Source organism: Stegodyphus dumicola, chromosome 3, assembly GCF_044657685.1.
Source record: "Stegodyphus dumicola isolate Sdum_Otavi_A_Nest chromosome 3, ASM4465768v1".
NCBI classification, from domain to species: domain Eukaryota; kingdom Metazoa; phylum Arthropoda; class Arachnida; order Araneae; family Eresidae; genus Stegodyphus; species Stegodyphus dumicola.
Window position 1 is genome coordinate 243,008,754 of NC_140770.1, and position 24,260 is coordinate 243,033,013.

At 31.2% G+C, this 24,260-nt stretch overlaps 1 protein-coding gene across 1 annotated transcript in view; it reads left to right on the top strand.

Annotated features, from left to right (window-relative positions):
* Cox10 (Cytochrome c oxidase assembly factor 10) overlaps positions 1 to 24,260 on the top strand; it is a 43,819-nt gene that overhangs the window by 5,978 nt on the left and 13,581 nt on the right. Inside the window, exons 2-3 of the mRNA XM_035358400.2 lie at positions 4,845 to 4,975; positions 17,451 to 17,877. Coding sequence (XP_035214291.1) covers positions 4,892 to 4,975; positions 17,451 to 17,877 — 511 coding nt within the window. The 5' untranslated portion in view covers positions 4,845 to 4,891. The remainder of the gene's footprint in view (positions 1 to 4,844; positions 4,976 to 17,450; positions 17,878 to 24,260) is intronic.

A 24,260-nucleotide genomic window follows, 5' to 3' on the forward strand; every position in this document is an offset into this window, starting at 1 on the left:
AAAATAATCTAAATTTAAATTAATGTTTTTTCTGTAACAAGGAAGAAAAAAAATCGACGCACCAAGAAGGAATCACCCAATTGCTTTGAAATTTCACATACATAAATGTTTTGACCAAATATGCAAATGATTAAAATTTGAATGTGCGATGAATAGTGCGATCTCCAGCACATTGGAACTGCACATCGAGCAGGTGTATATAAGGAGCTGTTGTTTAAAATTTTTGTTGCATTGCAATTTAGGATACCTTTTAATGACTGAAAAAATGCTTTGCCGTAGTATTTGAGCTCATTACAAGCAACTGTCAGAGTTTGAAAGAGGTCATATCATTGGATTGAAAGAGACAGGTTGAGCAAATGAGAGAATTGCTCGTCATATAAGTCGAAGCTATGCGACGATTAGGAGATGTTAGCAAGAATGGGTGGACAATGGCAGATTTCAGCGTCATGATAGTAGTGGTCTACCTAGGACCACAATAGATCGAGAGGACAGAGTGATTGTCATATCAGCTGTCACAGTGCGCGATTCATCACTATCAACCATTGGACGGACAAGTGTCCGCCATGACCATTCACAGACGGTTGATAGAGTGAAATCTACTCTCGTACCAACCGTTATGCCACCTGCCACTTACACCTGCACCCTATCAAGCCAGATTACAGTGTTGGCTCAGTCAGGTTGGAATGATGCTGACTATGGACGTATAGTCTTTAGTGACAAATCCTGCTTCCAATTGTGCCCTGACGATCATCGAATAGGGTCTGGAGGCACCAAGAGCAGCGTGCCGATCCTGCTTTCACTATTGCACACCACACAGTTCCTCAACCAGGAGTTATAGTGTGGGATGCCATTTCCCTTGATAGCCGCACCCCTTTGGTCATCATTAGAGGCACACTTACAGCACAGCAGTATGTTGATGACATTCTGAGACCTGTTTTGCTACCGTTCCTTTTGCAGTACTCTGGCCTTATTTTTCAGCAAAATAATGCCAGATCACATATAGCACAGGTTGCTATGAACTGTCTTACAGCTTATCAAACACTTCCTTGGCCCGGCCAGATCTCCAGATCTCTCTCCCATCGAGCATCTCTGGAATATGATGTGAAGACGACTTCATCTACCAGGGAATGTTGATGACCTAGCCCGACAATCCTAGAAAATTTGGCAAGAAATACTGCAGGAGACCATCTGGGAGCTTTATCAGTCTATGCCACACCGTGTGGCAGCTTGCATCCAGGCTAGAGGTGGTTCAACACCTTATTGAGCTCGTTAATTTGTAACTGTGGAACTCTGAAATATATCATTCAATTATTCTGAAATTTTAATCATTATCTATTCCGTACATATTCTTCCTATTCACCAATTTTTGTCTCCATCGGACAACTCCTTCTTGGTGCATGGATTTTTTTGTTATAGAATGTATATGTAGTTTTAGAGTTTTAAAAAGGAGAGGGGAGGGCAAGGAATGGTCGTTTAGCAGTGGTGAAAAGGGTGCAGGGGGCAAAAAAGGTTAAGAAACCCTGATATAAACTTCCCGAATACAAAATTAGTCACCGTAGGAAAATCATGTTAATACTACTTTACACCATCTCTTTGTGCTGCTAACCACCTGCATTTGGTTGAAAATGTCATCTACGTGATTCTTCCTGTGTGTTAAATTGAACTTATACCACTTGTTGATAATATGATTACATAGATCCACTACACTGCTGATTGTGATGTTTCACTCAATTTTTCAGATAGTTCTACACTTTTCAATAATGTCTTCATCATGCCATTCTGGTATGAATGCAGCCCTGTGAACTGTTATCATGTTGAAACATGGAAATGTTGATATTATATTCTTCACGAAGATGTTGACTGAAAGACAGCAGTGTGATCTTTGAGAATGTTTAAATAAACATACTGATCCATATGAATGCTCATCTCAGCATGTGGGCCCATGTCATAGATCCTCTGCAAACCTGAACTACACCTTATACACATGTTTAGATGAAACACTTCATTAGGCCATCGGTGTTCTCAGTATCATGTATCATCTCCAAACTGACAAGATCATGATTTATTTAACCACATTGCAGGCCTTCATTCATCTATAGTCCAAGCTTGGTGATTTCTCACTGAAGACATTCATCTTTAAGTTCCTGTGTGGGGAAGTATTTTTGATACTTGCATATTATCCCATTGACCAGGAAGATTGGCTACCATGGAACCAAAAAGGTTTGGATATATTGCTAAAGTTCCGCCAATCATTCAATTCTTGTGACGTAACTGACCCTAACTACTCACTGCATGCAGTTCCCACTGAAATATCTACTGTGAAACATGTTGGAATAGACCTTCTTTCACTAATTGTAGTAATTCTTGTCAGGTTTGAAAGTTATTTGTGTTCACAAGCTGTGCAACACAGGAACAGTCACTTTGCTTTAGAATCCTTTCTGATACAGTGTTTCTCGACTGCAATCTGCTCCTTTTAAATGCTTTCAACAGTATGCTTTGAAACGCTATTAAATCCTTCAAGTCTGTGGAGCAGTGGGCACAGTTAAATGCATTTGCTCCATTTTTCCACTCTATCATAACTTTGCATTTTCTTATCTTAATGAAAACCATATACAGTAACGTTTCCTCACTCATCAGTGTTTTTTTTTTTTTTTTTTTTTTTTTTTTATTACGTGCTCTGCCCTTGAGCACTACACGGAAAGGGAGGGATGCCCAGTGGAGGTCTTTTTAAGGGAAACTGGCTCGTATCCACGTTACACATGGGGAGAACCACGAAAACGCCCATGCAGCCAGCCCGTTCGCTGGGACTCGAACCCCGGATCAAACTACCAGTGTTTAGTGGCTTTAACCGCTCGGCCGCTGGTGAGGCCACTCATCACTGCTTATCACAGAATTTCTTACTCTGGTGACATATAACAAACCTAATATGTCACCTAGAGCAGTTGAACAAAACATCTGTGCTGCTTCACAAGGGTGACTAACTTTTTGTCCAGTACATTTTATGAGAACAAAATTAACTAGAAATTAGTTTGAGTGTGTCGAGCATTGTGATGTAATGAAATTTTATGGGGGGGAAGACGAAACATTCAAATGTATCTATTTGCAGAGAATATTTATTTTATTAAACAAAATGCATTATTAATTTATTTATTTTGTTAAACAAAATGCAAAGAAAGTTGAGACTAAGAAAAATTATTTAAGTATGATTCATGTAATTATAGCATATTAAAATGAATATTTTTAATTTCCAGTTTGCTGAGTTTGTTGGGAAGCTAACTAATAATCATAAAATTTTAAGGTGATTTAATTGCACTGATTAAAAGGATTCATGTTTCACAGGATGTAGATTCTAATGCAGATGGAGTAAAGTTTTATGTATTTTCTATGATATTTGCATGTTATCACGATGATCTTAGTAGAAATTGCTGAAGTTTTAGAATATACCAAACTCTAGCAACCTCATGCATAACAATTCTTCCATTTTAATAACCATTGTCAGCATTTTTGTATGCCTTTTTTTTTTTTTTCTTTCATCTTAAACTCAATTTTAAAATTTGTACTTGTGAGATTTTTCTGTAACAGAAGAAACAGAGGTTATATTTCTGCTGGCATACAGTACTTTGCAGTAAAATCACTAAAGGAGTTAGGTTTTGAATTTCTTCTTGCAACTCAAGTAGTTGCTATGAAATTTATATCAGAGTGGGGGGAGAACCTCTTATAAGTAGATTTATTAATTTTTTATAAATATGCAATTAAAATGTAAATATGTATGTGTGTAATAAATAATTTTTTACAACAATGAATCATTATTTCTTTTCTCCATAAAATTTGGCAAATTTCATGAAGGTCCTAATACATAAGTAACCTTTTTACTGTAAGCAATTCATTGACTAGTTTAATGTGTTTTAATCTTATTAAAATGCATGTAGTAATGAATTATCAAAATTTTTTAAGTCACTATCAGTATTCTAAATTAAAAAGTATACAGTTGTAGATATGTTTATGGCTTATTTTGTCTCTAGGTTCAAAACTTGTATCATATAGTCAGCAATGTTTAAAAATTTTGCTGAAATATAAAGAGATTTTAAACTATATCTCTTTTCCTAAATAAGATGTTTGGAAAAAGGTATCTGTAGGCTTTGTTTCCTTATTTATTGACTAGCCATTTGGATAAAGCAATTGAATACGAGTAATTTAGCCCAGCTTTGAATCTCAACAAAACAGACTGGCTGTGGGGGCATATTCATAGTTTTTTCAATATGTAATATGAATATGAGCCAGTTTCACCTAAAAATCCCTTCTTTGGCAATTATAATTATGGGCAGAAATCCTTCTAATGGGCCTTGATGAGAATTTTTGTTGCCAAGTTTGTTACTTTTGGTGACATCTTCCGAAATCAGCAACATGAAGAATTTTTTTTTTTTTTTTTTTTTTTTTTTTAAATCTCGAGAGCAATTTTTCTTGAAACTTTCAAAAGTGTTTTTTAACACTATGAATTATTTGCCTTATCTCTGCTTTCTCAATGAATTATTTATAATTATTTACCTTGCTGTGTGGGATGCTATTTCTTTCAAAAGTGTCTGTTTCTTTCTGCTTGAAGTAGTTGTGAACCTGTAGCTCATAACACTATTAAAACTGGTATGCAAGTATTAATGTATGTTAATTGAACAGTGCTGTTTTATCAACATGTTGTATATGTTAATATATACTATTTGTACAGGTATATATGTTAATAAAACAGTGCTGAAAATTTTGATTGAATGACTATTAAGTGCTTAAAAAACTATTGAAATATAGTAAATTATAATATCTACTTAATGGTTACTTTTTTCCCCCCATTTTAGATACAAGACAGTAGAATATTTGGATTGAAGATGAACTGAAAACAATCATGATTTTTAGAGTATTCCCTTGCATTTTGAAACATCATGGTTCAGTAAAATATTTGAAATATGTAATTTTAACATCAAGACAGGTAATAAGACTATTTATCTGATATTTATATATATATTATTTCACATGCTTACTTGTTTACTTTTCATATGCATACTATGAATTTTTCTGATCTCTCAGAGTGATAATCTAAACAAATTGTGTTGTAAAATTAATTTAAATATGCATTATAATGGTTAACATGCTGCAAATAGCAAACACCCTTAATAGTTATTTACCTATCAGCCCAGACTGCAGGTTAAATATAAGTGAAATTAAAATTTATTTAGCCACTCCTAGCAGTGGAATTTTAACACAAGCTAAAAAGATAATTCACCATATCAAAAACATTACAGGATGAGGCTACTTGTAATGATAGCAAAGATTTCAGTTCATTGTAAACAAGGATCTGAGTTTAAAATTAAACTCCAGTCATTTACATGTTCTGTAGACCAGCAATTCTTAACCTTCTGAATAACACGAACCATGTAAACAAAAATTGAAAAACTTTAGTACCACTGCTACATTACAATGATTATTTTTCAATTTCGGAATAGAAATATTTAAAAAAATATATTTTGCCATATGCAAAAGCTATTTGCCATTTGCTATTTCTATTAAATATGCACACATAAAAAATATTGAATTGAAACTTGGTTACCATTTTTATTATCAAAATTTAAGTTATAATACATTAATTCTAAAATTTATTGTGAAATTTGGGCTTGTTTAAGAAAGGTCAATTTCTTTGTGTCTGGTCATATTTCACTTAGCTTTAACCATAAATTAGGAACTTAATTAATTTTAATTATGTACTGGAATTTTTTTTTTTTTTTTTTTTTTTTTTTCTCTCCAAATATAACATGGAAGAAAATCCTTGTTCACACAAATAGGTTGTGCATAAAGAGAAATTTAACAGTATTTTTTTTCAGTTCAGCCTAAAATTAACAAGTGTGTTATTTTTGAAATCTTTAGTTAGAGTTCAACCAAAGAAAATTTCTGAGATTTTTTAATTTAAATGTCAAAAATACTTGGTTTCTTTGCGTATCATCTATTTTTTTCTTCCGTACTACCAGTGGTACACATACCACCGGTCAAGAATTGCTGCTCTAGACTCGTATCTAATACAGTATAAAGTCCAAAATCCGGATGTCCATTATCCCGAATGATCTAAAATCCGGACCTCAAAGCCACAAACTTTTTTTTTTGTATGCTTTACACATGCGCATTTGATTTTTCCTTCCATAATAAAATCTGTGGAGATTTTTACTTAAAAATTCCGATTCTTAATTTTACTTAGGCACTAAATAAAATACCTCGCTATGGAAAAACGATCATGTAAACATAAATTTGTGAGATTAATACAGTCAAAAGTCGTTAATACGGACTCTTCGAGACTCTGATGATTCATCTGACCAGGCAATTATCTTCCACTTATCGATGGTTCAGTCTCAATGTTTCTAGGCCCACTGTAAGCATAGCTGACAATGACACCCTGTCCATATAACAGTATTCCAAAATATAACCAACAAAATTGTCTTGCAGGTACCAAACTTTAGATTTCAGACAAAAAATAAACATAAATTTGCATTCTTTCCTTACGCAATGTTGTTATTGTTTTGATAATAATTTAATAAGCAAAATTTAAAATATTTTTAATTTTGTTAAAAAAAATTTTAATTTTGTAGGAAAAAAAAATCTTGTCTGTTAGCTGTTTTTAGATTAGGCATTCAACTTGTGAGTGATTTGAGTTTGAGATCACTGATCTAATGTATACTTAAAGTAAGAGATGGCTTTCTTTCCTTTAAATCATTCATTCAGTGGTTTTGATTTATTCACAGAATTTTAAAAGAAAAAACAAAGAAACTTCAGTGTTTTAAACAACCTGATTTCAAAAATTTTGTGTAGAACGTAAATCCTGAATGAATCAAAGAAAAAAATCCTAGATAAATTGTGATGTAATATTACATTGGTTTTTATCTTTTGATACAAAAAAAAAATTAAGGAAACAATGAAAACTTTGCTGTTTATAGATAATATCAGTCCTCATCTTTCTACATAAGAACACAGACACTGTATTTTCCCTACTAAATATCACATCTATGCATCAATGGATTTAAGAAATTTATCAGTTATCAGGGACTGTCTGATAAATAGGTGTGCAATGGCCTCCAACCTTAGGGATCCAGAAAGTAAAAAATGGAAACATCTTTAAAAGAGATTCAATTGTGCTTATATATTTAGCCCAATTAACACCACATTTGCTGATTTTTCACGTTCCCCCTTTGGCATTAACTAAATCATCATTTTGTGCCCAGCTGAGAAGCAAGTACTGCTTATTTAATATTGTTTATTTAGTTTTGAAATAGATAATAACATAGTGCAAATTAAATTATACTGACTAAAATAATAAACTGCTTCTTACCATGTTTAAACTGGAATGGAAAATAACCACGGAAAAAAACCCAAGTATCTGTACAATAATAAAATAATTAAGAAATGATTTTAAAATTAACATGAAAATTACTGTAATCAATACAAATAAGCTATAAACACCATATAAACTTCAGGTATGCATGATGTACAACATATAAATAAAGTAAATTACAGTCAAAAGTTGTTAATCCGGACTCCTCGGGACTTTGGCGATTCCGGATTATCGATTTTTCCGGATTATAGATCATCACTTTAAATCTGGTAAGATGGCATGCAGAAATTATAAAATTAAAATAAGAAACCGTAATTTATGAAATAAAGATCAATTAGGAACTAAAGAGTATCAAAATTTACACAAAAAAAAGCTTAATATTTATTTGTTTACTTTATTAAACATTTCTTTCAACGCGCGCATGCATAAAGCATACATTACGTATAATCGAAATTAGAAAATTGCAACCAAAAAAAACTATTTGATGTGTATTTGTGATATTTATAATGACGAGGAATTTGATTTAACTCATATCAAAGACGGAGTACATCGAGATGAAATACTACATTTAGTAAGGAATTATAAGCCAAATAAAATAAAAATATCTGCCCTGAAGATAAGAATAGGGCTGACAGATCAACTTCCAGTCCATTGCACGCCGCGACGTCCCCTCCTCCGGCAGAGCAGCGTGAAATTGATAAACAGATTTCGGAATGGTTAGAGAAATAAATCGCCTCTCTGTCACTTTCTTCATGCCTTTATCTGTTTTTTGCAGCAATTCCACTTTTTGTTTGATGGACATCGAAACATGCTTTCGTTTTGTAGATCCTTTGGCAGCTCTAGAATCGGAAATTCTTTTTGACATAATCGAAAGTTCAAGCTTACTTTTATAAAATTGCTCTGACGGTCTGCAAAAAATCCGGATCCAATTAGAAGATTAAGGAACAGTGCAATCTGCAGCATTAACTGAAATAGATAATTAGATAATTTTAGCTTAGCTTATACCATCCATTATGCATTAAACGTGCATACATCAACGTATTATGCGCATGCATTGATGCTTGCGCAGAAAGTTTGTAGCTTTGAGGTCCGGATTATGGACGTCCGGATTAAAGACTTTTGACTGTATTAAGCTTTTTTTTGTAAATTTTGATACCCTTTAGATCATGATTGTTCTTTATTTCATAAATTACGATTTCATATTTTTAAATTGTATAATTTCTGCATGCCATCCTACCAGATTTACATTGATGATCTAACATCCGGAAAAATCCCAAATCCGGAATCGCTGAAGTCTGGATTTTGGTCTTTATACTGTATTATTTACCAACAGCATCACTACTAGCTAAGCTTTAGTCTTTCATGGAATCAGGCGAGAACAAATTCTTGGTAACACATTGCCAATAAAGCAAATGTTTCAGAAGGCTACAGTTAAGATTAAACTTCTGCTCATAAATTACAGGGTGTCCTCCCAAAAAATGTGTTCACATTTTATGAGCCATAAATTTAATTTTTATCATTGTGTTTATTGATATACTATATACAGGTCTAATTAAGCCTCTGAGCAGCACAGCTTTTTATGTCTGCTTATACTGTACTTAAACAGCATTTATTAACTAAATTTATGTAATTAATTATTAGAGTCTCTGTTTTCATAAACTTTCATTCATTAGGATAAAATATAGATCATTATATAAAATAAGATAAAAGTTTAAAAGCATTAAAAGATCCAACTATCAGTAATAAGACTCGAATTTTACGAAGTAAATTAAGATATCAACTACATAAAAGGAAAAACATAAGAAAAAAAGGACATTGATGTGAAAAAGATATAAAAACAAAAATGCTAAAACAACTATGGAACAAGAAAGTAAATAAGGGAAGTAATGGTGTAAAAAAAAAAAACAATTATGCAAACATTTTTTTAATCTCCCCTATCTGGAGCTTCATAACAGAACTTGTCAAGGGAAAAGTGTTTTTAAAGTTCCATACCTGTTCGATTAAAAAGAGAGCCAAGACAAATTTCGCTCCAAAATTTAATGAGATTTGTAAACACAAACTTAATTTATTTGTCAAATAATTAGAAGAAAAAGAAGTCTCATTAAATTGTCTCTTTTCCCTATTTGTCTTAGCTTTCTTACATAAGAAAAAAAAAGAAATATTTAACATGCATACAATGACACAAATAAAACCTATGTTACAAATTACATAACTAGAAAATTTTTTACAATGCAAAAAACAAAAACAGAAAAATTAAAATTAGTCTCTTAAAGAATTCAAAGAGACAGTCCTGGAAAAAAACTTAAAAAAGGTGTGTCGAAAAACTGTGTTGAAAACAGTAAAGAAAAATGTAAATAAGATAGTCCGAGTTTATGTAAGGGAATGCGAATAAAAAGAACAATTTGAATTACTATTTGTAATAAAAGTAGAAGTGTCTTCAGATAAAAGAAAAGTCAACCTGGAACGAAGCAGTTTGCTAAAGTAAAAATAAAAGAGAGAAAAAACCCCATAATGAAAAATTTCTATTTCAATTTCAAAATGAAAGGGTGAAACAAAAAAAGGTAAAGCATTAAAGAGAGAACTTAAGCAGAAATGAAGTTGCATAAATACAAATGAAAACAGCCAAGAAACGGAAAAAATTCAACTTACTTATTCTGAACGCTACAAGGAATGAAATCTCAAAATTTGATGCTCTGAAGGTTTATCATAAGCCATTGTGTAAAAAGATTACCAAAGCAAAAATGTACATTTTAAGTGAATAGCAGTTTAAGCTATAAGTTGACGTGTCCTTGTGAGCGGGTGGGTTCTTCTAAGTCGGAAGAAAGGGGGGAAAACTGAGGAGTTTTTCCCCCTTTCTCCCCTAATCCGTAAGTTCCCCCCCCCTAATTCGTATTAGTTGGATAGGGTCTAAAAAGGTGATTTGTAGAGAAAGAAATTCAAAATGGGTACTTCAAACTTTTAAATTTTGGCCAGAAAGTAATGAAAAAGGAAATGATTATACCTGTACACATTTGTAAAAAGTTTTTTCTGTTGATAATTCGATGAAATATGAAAGTTTTACTCTTGCGTGAAAAGATTTCACATAGCAGTTGAGAAGCTTGCGCCCATCGGCAATCCTTTAATTTGCTTGAAGTATTTATTATTAAAGATTTAACTTGTAGGAAAAGTTTCCATTTTTCTCTGGAGATGATGTTTAAAATCTGCAGAAAGAGGTCTGGGAATGAGAGTAAGCTGTTGTAAATTTCTTTGAGAGGCAGAGAAGTATATAAATTTTCAAAATCATACCTATCGATATCTGTTATTTTGAGAGTCTGAAGTGTATCTAATATCTTCTCATTATTATAAATAATCCAATTAAAGTTGTGTTTTTCAAATTGAAGGTTATGTAGAATTTCAAGAACTTGTTTGAGTATTTTGGCAAAGACAAAATCTATTTCTTTTAAATAGTTTCTGGTACTATTTGTGATGAAATGGAATTTAATTGGATTTTTGTGAAATTTGGGGAGAGTGTACAAGTTAGTAAACCTATTAAAATATCTGTTTGGACTTATTTTAAGTTTTTTATGCAGTGTTCTGAATCTTTTTAGAATAACATTATTACTGGTGTTTAAGAGCTGGTAGGTGTTGGTGCTATAGAGCTTATTATTAATTAGATTGTAGTAGAACGTTTTGCAAATGATACTAAAGTTATTGCTTACTTTGTCAATTTTTGTTATGATAAATTTATCTTTCAACTGTTGAATTCGATCAAAGTGTTTGTCATGCACCTGTATAAAAGAAGGTCTTTCATAAATTCTTTTTTTAAATCCTTGAACTATTGCATCTTTCCATTCTAGAAAGGTGGAACTGGGGAGACTGGTTCGGTAACTTGCTAAAACTATAAATGTATTTAGATCCTTAATTAATAAACTGTTGTATACTGGAAGTCTTGCTCAAATGAAACGTTTGCCAAAATTTAGTGCATTTCATATTCTCAAAACATTTACTGCTCTTTTTCTATTTAAATAAGAATAAAAATTTATTTTGAATGATAAGGTATACCAAGTGACAAAAATTCTCATGACTGGATAAAAGTAATCATGCCATTTGGAGGGTTACATAAATTTTACACATTTGTGCATGTTCACACAAGTGTTCAAATTTATCTCCACTATTTTCCAAGCAAAGCTTATAATGTTTACCAGTGGATACAACAAATTTAAATGACATATCATTTGGAATATGAGACATCGCCTTTGAATATCATCTTTCAGTGCAACAATTGTCGTTAGCTTTGTGGAATAAACCTTATCCATGAGGTATTTCCACAGAAGAAAATCCATTGGTGTGAAGTATGAGGAGCATGCAAAGAATTCAGCAGCATCTTTTCACTCAATCCATCTCTCCAGAAGTGTTGCATTGAGAGAGATCCTTGGAGCATGATGGAAGTGATGCATTTCTATTTCACTATTCAGTTGTTATATTTATTTTGGGGGGGGGGATAGAAAAAGAATTTCGTCTATTTGATCTTCTCTTCTTGGCCTGGTAGATGTTTGGCATCTTTGGGAGCATTGTGTTTTTGATGTTGTTAACAGTTCTTTCAATTCAAACTTATTTCTGATGTAAGCAGTGGTACGTCATTTTGGGAGATCTTTCTTATACTCTCATCTAAATCTTTTTTCCACTTCCATGATGTTCTCATACCTCCAGTAGCACTTTATAGCAAATTTTCTTTCTCCAAATATAAATTGTAAGTTTGGTATTATTGAATAATATCTCGATCTTTTAAAAAAAATGTTAGAGGTGAGTCAATAACATGTGTAAGTACCGTTTTGGGACACACTATATTACACAATCTGAGCAAATATTGTGACACGAGTGAAAAAGGATAAGCTAAAATTTACCTCATTTAACTGTTAATGAAATTTATGAATAATTGTCATGACTTTTATTAAGCAAGATAACAAAGCAATGTTATGCTTATGATTTTTATTGTGAAATATTTGAAGGTCTGGATTTTTTTTAGATGTGCATTTAGAGATATCTCCAACTTTAGAACAAAATCTAAAAAAATATATCTGAAGCATATTGAGTCTGAATTTCATTCATGATATTAATAGTTTAAGATGTTAAAAATAAGGAAAAAACTGTTAACTAGATTTAAATTATTTCAAATATCCCTTATTTATCAGACATTTTTATAGTACAAGTGGTTACTTTAAAATTATATTTATTAAAAATACATTTTTAATGACATCTTAGTTTCTAATAATCCTATTCTAACTGTCCTACAATCCAAAATATGGACAAACTGTATTAGATCTACGATCTAATCTCTAACAGAGTCAAGGAGCCCCTGAAAAACTTCACAAAATAGAGATTATTTTTTTTTTTTTTAATTTTAAATGTAAAATAGTAATAAAGTGAGACAAAAGTACAAAATTACATACATTATTGTATCCACTCCATCAAAGTTACACATGAAAATTACATAAATTCATTTTGAAAAATAATCAATTAAGATAACACATCGAACAAGTACTAGTTTAGAAGTCAAACAACAAAAATCAGTATTTTAATACAGTCAGTTTTGTTATACATTTATTATTAATCTGTACAGTCATTTTTGTTGTTTGACTTCTAAATTAATTAAATAATCCGTTATTTTTTGCCAGGAACAACATTTTGTGCCTTATCTTACATCTTTGTAATGCATGGAATTGGAATTTTTTCCTAATGTGGTATTATTAATATTATTTATGTATGTTTTAATATAACAAAATTTTTCATTCTGACAAAGATTTTGTGCATTAATTTTCATTATCATTTTCATCTTCTTTATCATCATCTTCCAGTCACTTTTGTATCCAAAAGTCCGTCTTCAATCACTTTATGTCCTCTCCAGTAGAAATTCTTGAGGTTTCAACATTGTTATCTATGAATAAATAACATTTTAATTGTTCATTATTCTTTAATTACCTTTGATTTTTCAACTGCAGCCGCATATCATTCAGTTTCTCATCTTGCCTGTTGTGGTCATTGATACTGCTGTTTTCAGTAATATCAATCTTGATGATGAGGCCAGCTTTTTCGAAGCAACTGTGAACAGTTTTCGTAGTGACATCATAATTCCATGCTTTTGTAATTTCCAATACGCAGTCTCATTAAGGCTAATAACTTTTCATACACACAGAAGAAGGCCCTAATGGGTATTGAAATCAGCCTTTTTGCGATAATGAAAATTCCTTTTGTGATACTACATCTTATACTTATTTATCATCTCTTGATCCATAGGCTGCAGTTTCACAGTGGTATTTGAAGAAAAGGGGGAAAAAACTGCAAATTTTTTATACTTGTGTTTGATAGAGTGAAACTTGCAACTGTCTACCACTAGTGCAATTTTGCATTTCTGTACAACCATGTATTTATCTAGCTTTTTGAGCCACTTTTCTATTTCCTTCCATATTTTTACATAGCAGTACAGTAATTTTAACTTTGGTTTGCTTTCCTCTAAAACACTTTTTTTTATTTTTTTAATGTTCAGTGCAGTGAGTGTTGATAAAATAAAACCAGTTTCAATAAAACCAGTCATTATTGAATATATCTTTTGTCTTTTGTTTTGTTCATTTCCATGAATTGTTTTAGTTTATGATCTTTCTGTATAATACAGTCATCTTCATTAGTACCTTTATTTTAGCCACATTTGATTTTTGCAACTACTTCATGCTATTTTTTAAATTTCTCCAGCTATTCATTGTTTGCATGAAACTCGGTTTGTCCTATAGCATTGGCAATCTCTGTAGCTTTTTCTGGTATCAATGGCTCTGATATCAGTACAATTTTTGGGCTTAGTATAATCAGCCATTTTAATATTACTTCATAAATGCACATTTTCTTGCATTTGGATTAGTGAAATCAGTGCTTGATGAAATTTTGTCATGATTTTTTAGGATTGCTGATAAACTGTTTCACAAAATAACATATTTTATGTAATGTTCTTTCTTCTTTACACTATTGTTTACTTTGTTGTTATTTTTTTATTAAGTGTCAGTTGCTCCTATTTCAACATTTTTATCATTCATAACACAGCTGTAGGGTGTTTAAATGCTTTCTCGTTCAAGAATCTCCCTCCCCCCACTGCATCTCTAACATAGCATGGAATGTGACAACTAGTAGCAAGTTGCCTGCCTTTTTTTAGGACCACAACTACACACACATACATGTCACAGCAAATGAGTAAAAGGAAAAATCTCTGAAAATAATACATTTAAAAAGTTCTTTCAATAGAGAGGATACTTTGTTATTTGGAGTTCTTTATACAAGAAAATTCACACCTTGAGTAAAATTTGACAAAAAGCTTCACTAAATAGGAGAATTCATAAAATAGAGTGTTCGTTAAGTAGAAGTTTGACTGTATTAGGTGTTTTCACCATCTTACAGTTTATTTTCCTTGTGAAAGAAAAGAGTTATACTATTTGTTACCATGTATGTAGACTATAAATATTAATTTAATGGTAAGATTTATATTCATTGTCATCTGAAAATAAAAACAGTAGAAGGTTATACTTGTATAATTATTGTTGTTACTCTGGCAATAGATGAGGATGATTATTCCTGTTATTATAAACAGTAACATAACATTAATATTTTTATTTATTTATTTATTTTTAATGTTTTATGTTTGATGATTCTTAATAGATGTTTCATTCAAGATTAACTATTTTGAAGAAGTAAATAAGTAGAAAAGAAACCTAATTAAGTTTGTGAAATGAGGAGTTGTAAAAAATACTTCACATTGCTGAAGAGTTGAAAACAGAAATTATGGACTTAAATGTAGAAAGAATTATTCAGTTCACAGTGTGATTTAGAATGCACTTAGGTGCTATAAACAAAAATGTGAAGAAAAGAAAAAATTAGAGTGCTCAAACTATTTTATATATTTCTTGATCAATTAAAAAGAAGGGACTACATTTTGCTTGTATTATAATTTTTTGTTTGTTTGTTTTATTTCATTTGGCCTCCTTTTTTATTTATAATTAAGAGAGATATGAAAGGAGATGGTGAGAAATAATGAGGTGAAATGATATATTTTATGCTTATTTATGTATTAGATTACTATGATTTTATTTAATGCAGCATTCTTTTCACAGGGATTATTTAACTGTACTAAGAAAAGAATTCTATTATTTTATACCTACTTATAATGTAAATAAAAAAAAATATGCAAATGTAATAAAGTTTACATCTGATGATTGACAGTGTTCAAAAGTGAATATTCAAGATATAATTGTGGGCTTCAAAGTTATGAAATATGCAGAATGCTGTGGGAAGGGATTTGTATTCCCAGTTTTAGCCACTGCACTAATTTGTCTTTCTAGAGCAATGGCTCTCCACCTTTTTTTTGCTGCATGCACCCCTTTCACCATTCCTAGAAGGTCATGCCTCTATTCTTTCTAAAACTCAAAAGAATTTATTTTTTGCCCCTAATGGGAGTCATTTGCCTATGTCAGCATCAACCACTCCTAAGGCCAGAAAAACTTTAAAAATACTTATATTAATTTATTTTGGTATGGATTATTTTTAATATGTTTTACAAACTAAATAAAAGTATAGAAAATTTTGTTAAATACCAAAACTTAAATAAAAGTTTATATTCATAAATCTAAAGACTTAGCAGCTAAATAAAAATGATAACAAAATTTCCCAGATTTCTGCCATGTTTAAGAACTGTTATTCTAGAGGAAGTAGCAGTTATAAAATAGATCATAAATCTTTTCTTTCTCAATTCATAGCCCTCATTTTTCTGTTGTAAATGTATGCCAAAATATATACATAAATGATTCGTTAAGTTCAGTATTAAAAGATTTTTTTTTAATTTAGTTATGTAAAGAATGTTTTTAACTAAACTTTGTACATTACTTTCATGTTAAATATATTTATTTAATTGATTAATTTAATTGTATATCTGATGACTATAATTTACCAGAGCCAGGATCCTCAGTGGAACTCATAAATTCAGTAAAATGAATTTAAGTATAACAGTGCATTGCCAACAGTAGTACTGAGTGAATTTGCTGTGAAAAATGTAAAGAAAGAGATGCTGATAAATAAAAGTTAAACAGTTCTGCACTGAGGTATATAATATAAGGTATCAAAAACATATTTTGTTAGTTACAGTAATAGGGGAATGTTCATTTGGAGTATAATACAGATCATATCCATTAAATCTGTAAAAAATTATATCAGGTACATGCACAATTAAATGCAGTTAAGTTTTTTAAAAGTATATTCAATGCTTTCATATTTCTCAGTTTTGTTAAACCATGTGCAATTTTAATTGAAAGATAAATTAAAAATCTTGGGATACATCAAATAACAATACTCGGAAAACTAGCATTGATATTACATGACTGATAATCAGCATAGTATAATAATGTGATGAAATTTTTGCATAAAGACATTTTCATAATGAAAATGTATCTTAATATTACAAATGATATTGGTTCATTAAATGGAATTTAAGCTGCAGAGATGTTTGAAATTTATGTAAACTTCAATGTAGATGCTAAAAAGTAAATTGTGAATCTGTTTAAAGTGAGATATTTTTATTGGCAATTAGGTAATCTGAATTTAACACAGTGGAATATATGAAAAATATATGGTAAAATTAATTTTACTATTGAAAAAATATATTGGTTATAAAAGCATATTCTGCAAATGTTGCGTGAGTTGAAGGCTTCCTCTTCTTTATTTTGTGTTTAAGGGTATGGGTACTTTTTTTATAGTTTGAATGAGTAATTGATGAAACAAAATCATTTATCACATTGCTATGGGGCATTTAAATTAATGTAGTTTTATCAAAGGTCTATGTAAATAATTCAAAAATTCTATATAAAATAATTAAAGCATTGTATTCTGAAGATTAACGTATTTATTTCATGAAATTGATGATAGCTTTCATGTTCTGTTCCATAACTGATTAACTAAAACATTGCCTAATTTATTAAAATATATATAAAACTTTTTAAAACTGTGTAGTGTGTATTTTTTCCGAAGAGTGATAAATTTTATAAGTACAAAAAACAATATTAAAGTATTTTTATTATTTCAGAAGGGATATAAAGCAAAGGAACCCGCAACTAAAGTTTTTGCATCTTCTGCAAGTGTGCATATTTCCCACATTTCAGAAAATGTGCAAGAAGACAGAAGTACTGTTAAGAAAGCAAAAGTAAAAAATATAATTATGGAAGAAAATGTATCTTTAAAAGATGCAAGTGATATAATCCTCAAAAATGAATCTGAATTAGAGGAGAGAAGTAGCAGACAAAATGGTTATGTTTTCAAGCCAGTTACTGACCCTGATGTCACTGTTGCAACAGATAAGAGTTCTGAAAGGTCTGATTCTGAAAAAGGTAGTTCACAACCTATCAAGTTGTTAAATACTGTGAAGCCTTTGGATTTAGAATGGCATAAACAAGTTCTAAGTATCCCTTCAATTCCAAGATATTACAAATCACTGTCAAAATTTCGTCTTACAGGTAATTTAATTTTATGTATTACAGTCAAAAGTCGTTAATCAGGACTCGTCGGGACTTTGGCGATTCCGGATTATCGATTTTTCTGGATTATAGATCATCAGTTTAAATCTGGTAAGATGGCATGCAGAAATTACAAAATTAAAAATATGAAACCGTAATTTATGAAATAAAGAACAATCAATTATGATCTAAAGGGTATCAAAATTTACAAAAAGAAAAAGCTTATTATTTATTTGTTTATTAAACATTTCTTTCAATGTAAGTTGCTTCGTTTCATGTGATAATATTTTCTCTTTAATTCTATTACACCGGTATAATTTCTTGTTTAGTTACAAAGTTCCGCTGTTCAAGTCCTATAATTGCTGTGTTGAGAATACCGACTAATTTGTCAATCGAAATGTTTTCATTTTCAATAACCTCTATGTCACTTTCTTCACTATCGGAAGCGAAATATAATGATGAGGAACTTGATTTAAATCATATCAAAGACGGAGTACATCGAGATGAAATACTACACTTAGTAAGGAATTATAAGCCAAATAAAATAAAAACATCTGAAGATAAGGATAGTGCTGGCAGATCAACTTCCAATCCGCGGCGTGAAATTGATAAACAGATTTCGGATTTCAAAACATACTTTCGCTTTGTAGATATAAATTACGTATTAGTAAATTCTATTTAAAATAATCGAAAGTTCAAGCTTACTTTTATGAAATTTCTCTAACAGTCTGCAAAAAATAATAAGCTGGATCCAATTCGAAGATTAAGGAACAAAGCAATGTGCAACATTAACTGAATTAGATAATTTTAGCTTAACTTATACCTCCGTTACACATTAAACGCGCATGTGCACAAACATATTCGCAGCCGTAAAGGTCTTGCGCGCTCTCATAAACGCCTGTGCGCATGCGTGAACGCGACGCATGCGTAGAAAGTTTGTAGCTTTGAGGTCCGGATTATAGATCATTCCGGATTATGGGTGTCCGAATTAACGACTCTTGACTGTACTATTGTGGGGAGTGAATGTGTGTATTTACACTAGATATTTATATTGGGTTATCTAGAATTATTGGATATCTGAAATCATATATATATTGGTCATCCAAAAATTTCTGTAGCTTTTCAAATTGAAGCATGTTTTCTTCTAAATTTTTTTTTTCCCCCCTGCTGATAAAGGGTGATCTTGATTGAATCAGATGTGTGAATGCAGTCTTTTTTGCTTGTATTGCAGAATTCTAGTATATGTTGTGGCATAATTTTTTGCTTCTTTCAGATTATATACAGCCCCTGTCAAAAATAAAATCACGAGGTGATCCACTTTGTCTCCAAAATAGTTATGTGGCAGCTGAGGTATGCATGCACACGCAGCAAGCTTGTGTTTCACTACATGCAGATTTCCACCTTACAAACTCGTGGATAATTTTTATGATTAGGGCTTATCTTTGCACTGAGCTTTTTTTCCCCTCATGTAATGAATTGTAATAGAACTGTGGCATTTGCTGGCTGATGAGGTTCCATTTTTTATTACGTGAAAAAAAAGCTTGTTTCATACATAGGGAGAACAGTTGCAAATAAAATATATATAATGACATAAGGATTTCTTGGAAAAGGTAATTATTTCAATATGGATATTTCTTGCTTTTTTAATTTTATTCACGGATTACTCTTTTATAGAATTCTTAGCGTGCTGCTATTTTGAAAATAGCTGTTGTCTTTTGTATATTAGCATAGCAAAAAAATTAGTTGCCAGTGAGTTGCTGACTTTTCAGGAGAGGGGTGAGAATAATAAAAAATTACCATTTTTTTAATTGCAGTGCTAAGAATTTAGAGCGCAGAAGTTCATTTTCATCATATTATACTCTTTTTATTTTAGAAAAAGGAAAAAGTGCTAAGACGACTGCTGATAAAATTTGCACTGTATATGGTTTTAAGTGCTGTTTATGATAACAATTCAAAGGTAGTTGAGGAGTTTAAACATTGAAATTGCAGCCTCAAAGATAATACCCATTTTAAACCACCATTCTCTGTAGGTAAGGACTTATTAAAAGAAGCTGTCTCTGAAAATCTATGTTATACTGTTCAGGAACTCTCAGACAGACTAAATATTCCAAAAGTAAAGTTTGTGATCATTTGAAGAAGATTGGGTATGTAAGCCATAATGATATATAAGCATTTGATACTTTAACAGAGTGGAATATACTTGCTCAAATTTTGAGAATGTGCAAACAAAGAAGCAAAACAAAGAAGCCTTTTTTTTTTTTTTTTTTTTTTTTTTTAACTGGCTGATTAGGGAAGATGAGACACAATACTGGATCCTGTACAAACCTTACAAGAAAAAAAAAATCATTGGGTAAGCCAAATGAACCTCATTTAGCAACATCACTAAAATGCAGTGCTGTGCATATGGTGGGACTTGCAATTATGTTATGAGTTGTTGCCACCAAATGAGACAAATTCAGAAAATACTGTTCCCAAACAGCTGTTTTAAAATTAGATATTGAAGCAAAATGCCAAGAACTGACCATTCATTGAGATGTTACCTTCCATCGTGGTGGCAGTGCTCGGCCCCGCATTCCCCAATGAATGTCATAGAAAAAATTTGGCCGAGATGTTTTGTGTAACTGACCATTTTTTATTCCTGCCTCGGACTTTAATCTCTTCAAGTCACTTCAGAATTTTCTGAAAAGCCAGGTGTTCATTTCTTTGGAGACTGTCAAACGGCACCTTGATAATTTCGTAACAAACCAACCTACTGACTGCTTTAGAAAAGATAGTTTTCAAACTGCTGTAGTGGTGGCAGAAAGTCATGAAAATGGTTCTTACATGTTTTAATGAAATTTTCTTATGTTTTAATACTGCTTCATTTATATTTATTATAAAAAAAATTGCAGAACTTTATTGATGACCTATATATGTATTGTAAAAACTGAAAAGTTAATAAGTGCATATAAAACCTAGAGCCAAATAATGTGCTAAAAGTTACTGTAAACTAAAGCTTCGTTCAGACGGGAGTGTAAAGGGCATAAGTGTTTAAAGCCGAGCTCCGTTGCCAAAGCAACCAGTCTGTGCTACGTCACAAAATTGGTTTAGGGCTTGTGGCATAGGGTTCAAAGTTTTCAACTTTACGCCGAGTTTGGGATAAGCGTCGACCAATCAGAGAGAAGCTAAAACGAAGCAGCATTCTACAGAAGATTTTGCTGTCACAAAACAAGTAGAGCAAACATAGGAAGTCAATCGAGCAGGAGAACTGCGTTGGAAAGTTGTAGACACATCTACGCATGCACAAATTTAGCTCCTCTCATTGGCCATGGCTTACACCCCGTTCTCGCAAGTGTGAGCCAAATTCCCTTATTTTATGCCCTTATAACTACGCCTCTGTGCCCTTTGTGCCGCCATCTGAATGCAGTCTTAGTGGCAAGAATCTTTGCAAACATTTTATCCTTTAATTTATTTTATTTTATTTTATTTTTTTTTTTTTTTTTTTTTGAGTTGTGAGAAATAAAAATACTGTTGAGTAAAAGTGAATGTCTTAATGAAAATCATTAAATTATGCAGCACTGGAGAGCAAAATAAATCTTACAGAGTATAAATTAAGTAGTACAGAATACAAATAGAATAAAAACCAAACAAAACATAGGGTTATATTTTTCATATCTTCTTCAAGAGGTTGGTGTCATTAGAAATGCAACTGTAGCCACGTTTCCGAGTTATTTATTGAACAATTTAGTATGATCAAAAGAAATTTTTAATAAATAAATTAAATTAACTAAAATTGTTCATTAAACAATCCCCCTTCATGGCTATTAATATCGGAGAAAACAAAATGGTATAAGGCTGAAATTAGTCCATAAAAATAAAAATTATTTGGAAAAAAAGTGTCAGAGGAGAAATGAATAAAATAAAGTACTTGATACAAATCTTATACAGTACAAAGTCTTTAATCCGCACTCGTCGGGACTTCGGCGATTCCGGATTAGGGGTTTTTCTGGATTATAGATCATCAATTTAAATCTAGTAAGATTGCATGTAGAAATTATAAAATCAAAAATATGAAACCATAATTTATGAAATAAAGAGCAATTACGATCTAAAGGGTATCAAAATTTACAAAAAAAAAAAAAAAAACTTAATATTTATTTGTTCACTTTATTAAACATTTCTTTCAATGTAAGTTGTTTAAGTTGCTTTGTTTTATGTGCTAATACTGTCTCTTTAATTCTATAAATTTTAATTTTAATTTAAATTTGGATGGAACTTAAACACCAGATGTATGGGATATAAGAGATAAAACTCTAGCTTTGATTTGTAATTTGTCTCTCTCTCTTTTTTTTATTAATTTGGTTATTTCAGCTTTTATTATAGGCATTTTGCTATGAAATAATTTAACCATTTTTAATCTAACATCAATATCATAATCTTTTCTCATCGCACATGAGCCTCTGTCTTGCTAACATGTAGTTTATTATTCAGTTTATTGTCATTTGCTGTGCTGTCAGTGTGTAAAATATAAGTAATAATTAATGAATAACAGATGTGCCTTTTGCACAGTTTAGCAGCAGGTGTGTAATTCATTGATGCTAAGTGAAAAAAAAAAAATTATGTAGTACTGCATCTCAATCTTTTAAAATTAATTCTTGTATTAGCATCTTTGTCTACGTTAAACCTAAAATTTCATCACTCTATCATTCTTATATATACAGAGGTAGCCGTACTATAACACGGTAGATAGGTTCCTAGAAAATGCCGTTTTATGTGAAACCATGTATGAGACCAAGAGCCATTACAAAAAGCGGGGTTATGTTCCTAAAACTTATTAAAACAAAGTAGGTTTTTTAATTCTACGTAAATAACATTAATTTTTATTAAAAATATAAATGTATGTATAACATAAAACAAAAAATATTATTTTAATTTAACGCAACTTTAATTTAATTATTTTCTTTGTCGTCATTGCTCAGTATAATCAACTGAGAGTTTTTTTTTTTTTTTTTTTTTTTTTTTTTTGTGGAAGGAGATCGTTTTCATTGCCATAATTTTTTTCTTCATTTAAAGTTCTTGCACCTTCTTCCCTCTTTAAAAAATCTGCAATTTTACTTTGCTTACTTATTCTTATCAGGTCATTGTAAATTTCTCAATATCGAGCTAGGCAGTTTTGCAGCTGCCTTTTGAATTTTTGGCTTCCTTCAGAGGAAGGGAAAGGCAATGACTTCAGAGGAAGGGAAAGAAAAATGACTTGAGATTTTCAGCTAAGGCCTTCTTTTAATTTTTTTTACTGTTAAATTATTAACTGCACAATCTTCATCTGTGTTTGTGTCCTCAGAATCGATTTGATTCACTGCTTCGGATGACATTTCCATCAAATCTGCTTTTTCAATTTCTTTTTCCACTAATAAAACTTAAACATCCTCAATAGTCATATCCAGAAAACCTTCGACTCCAACTGAATTAGAAAGTTCTAATATGCCACCAATTTCATTTTCTGATGATTCACGCACGTTTTTCTGTTTCAACTGAAAAGGGCCATATCTTCTTCCAACATACTTCGGATGAGTGGCAGGGAAGGTTGTTGGACAATGACTATCCCCGCACCTTGAAGGGTGAGGGGAGCCAGAATTCTTCTGATCGATATTTGGGTCAGAGCCTTTTTTGAGACCCTACATATCTGGCCTATATTTCACCCATCATCTTCAAAGTGGACTATGTTGGTGCTTTGCTCGATTTGAAAAACTTTGTGCGGAGTTTGTTAAATTTCTTGGGATTGCTTGGGCAATTTTTTTATCATGTTAGAACGAAACCGTGTTATAGTATGCCGTGTTGTAGGAGGGTTCTCACGATTTATGATTCGTGTTATAGCGAAACCATGCTACAGGATGCTGTGTTGTAGGAGGGATACCTATATATATATAATTACAAAACAATTCTTTTGAAAACGAAACACAAAAATGCCTAGAATTTTCGTGCATTAAGCTGCAGAAAATTATCATTAAAGACATAAAATAAGAAATTTAGAACTAATACTTGACAAAAATCAGAAATTGAAATTCATAATTAATAAATTTCAAATAATCATATAAATGCAATAAAGAATTTAAAAATATTAAAACCAAAACATTTCAAACAAACAAAACTCCGCTTCAAAAATATTTTGAAATTTAATGAAAAATGAACAAAAACAGAAGAGGAATTCAATCAACCTCAATGTCACTTCATCAAGGGGGAGGAACTTTGAAATTAATTGAAATGTCTCTTCTACAAAAGTCCGTGCTTTTCTGTATCCAGAATTATTCGATGAATCATTTCAGTGTATTATAATTATAATAGTTCACCCAAAACTTCTGGCCCTTCCCCAAAGCAAGGACGAAAGAAAGTAAATTCTAATTAGA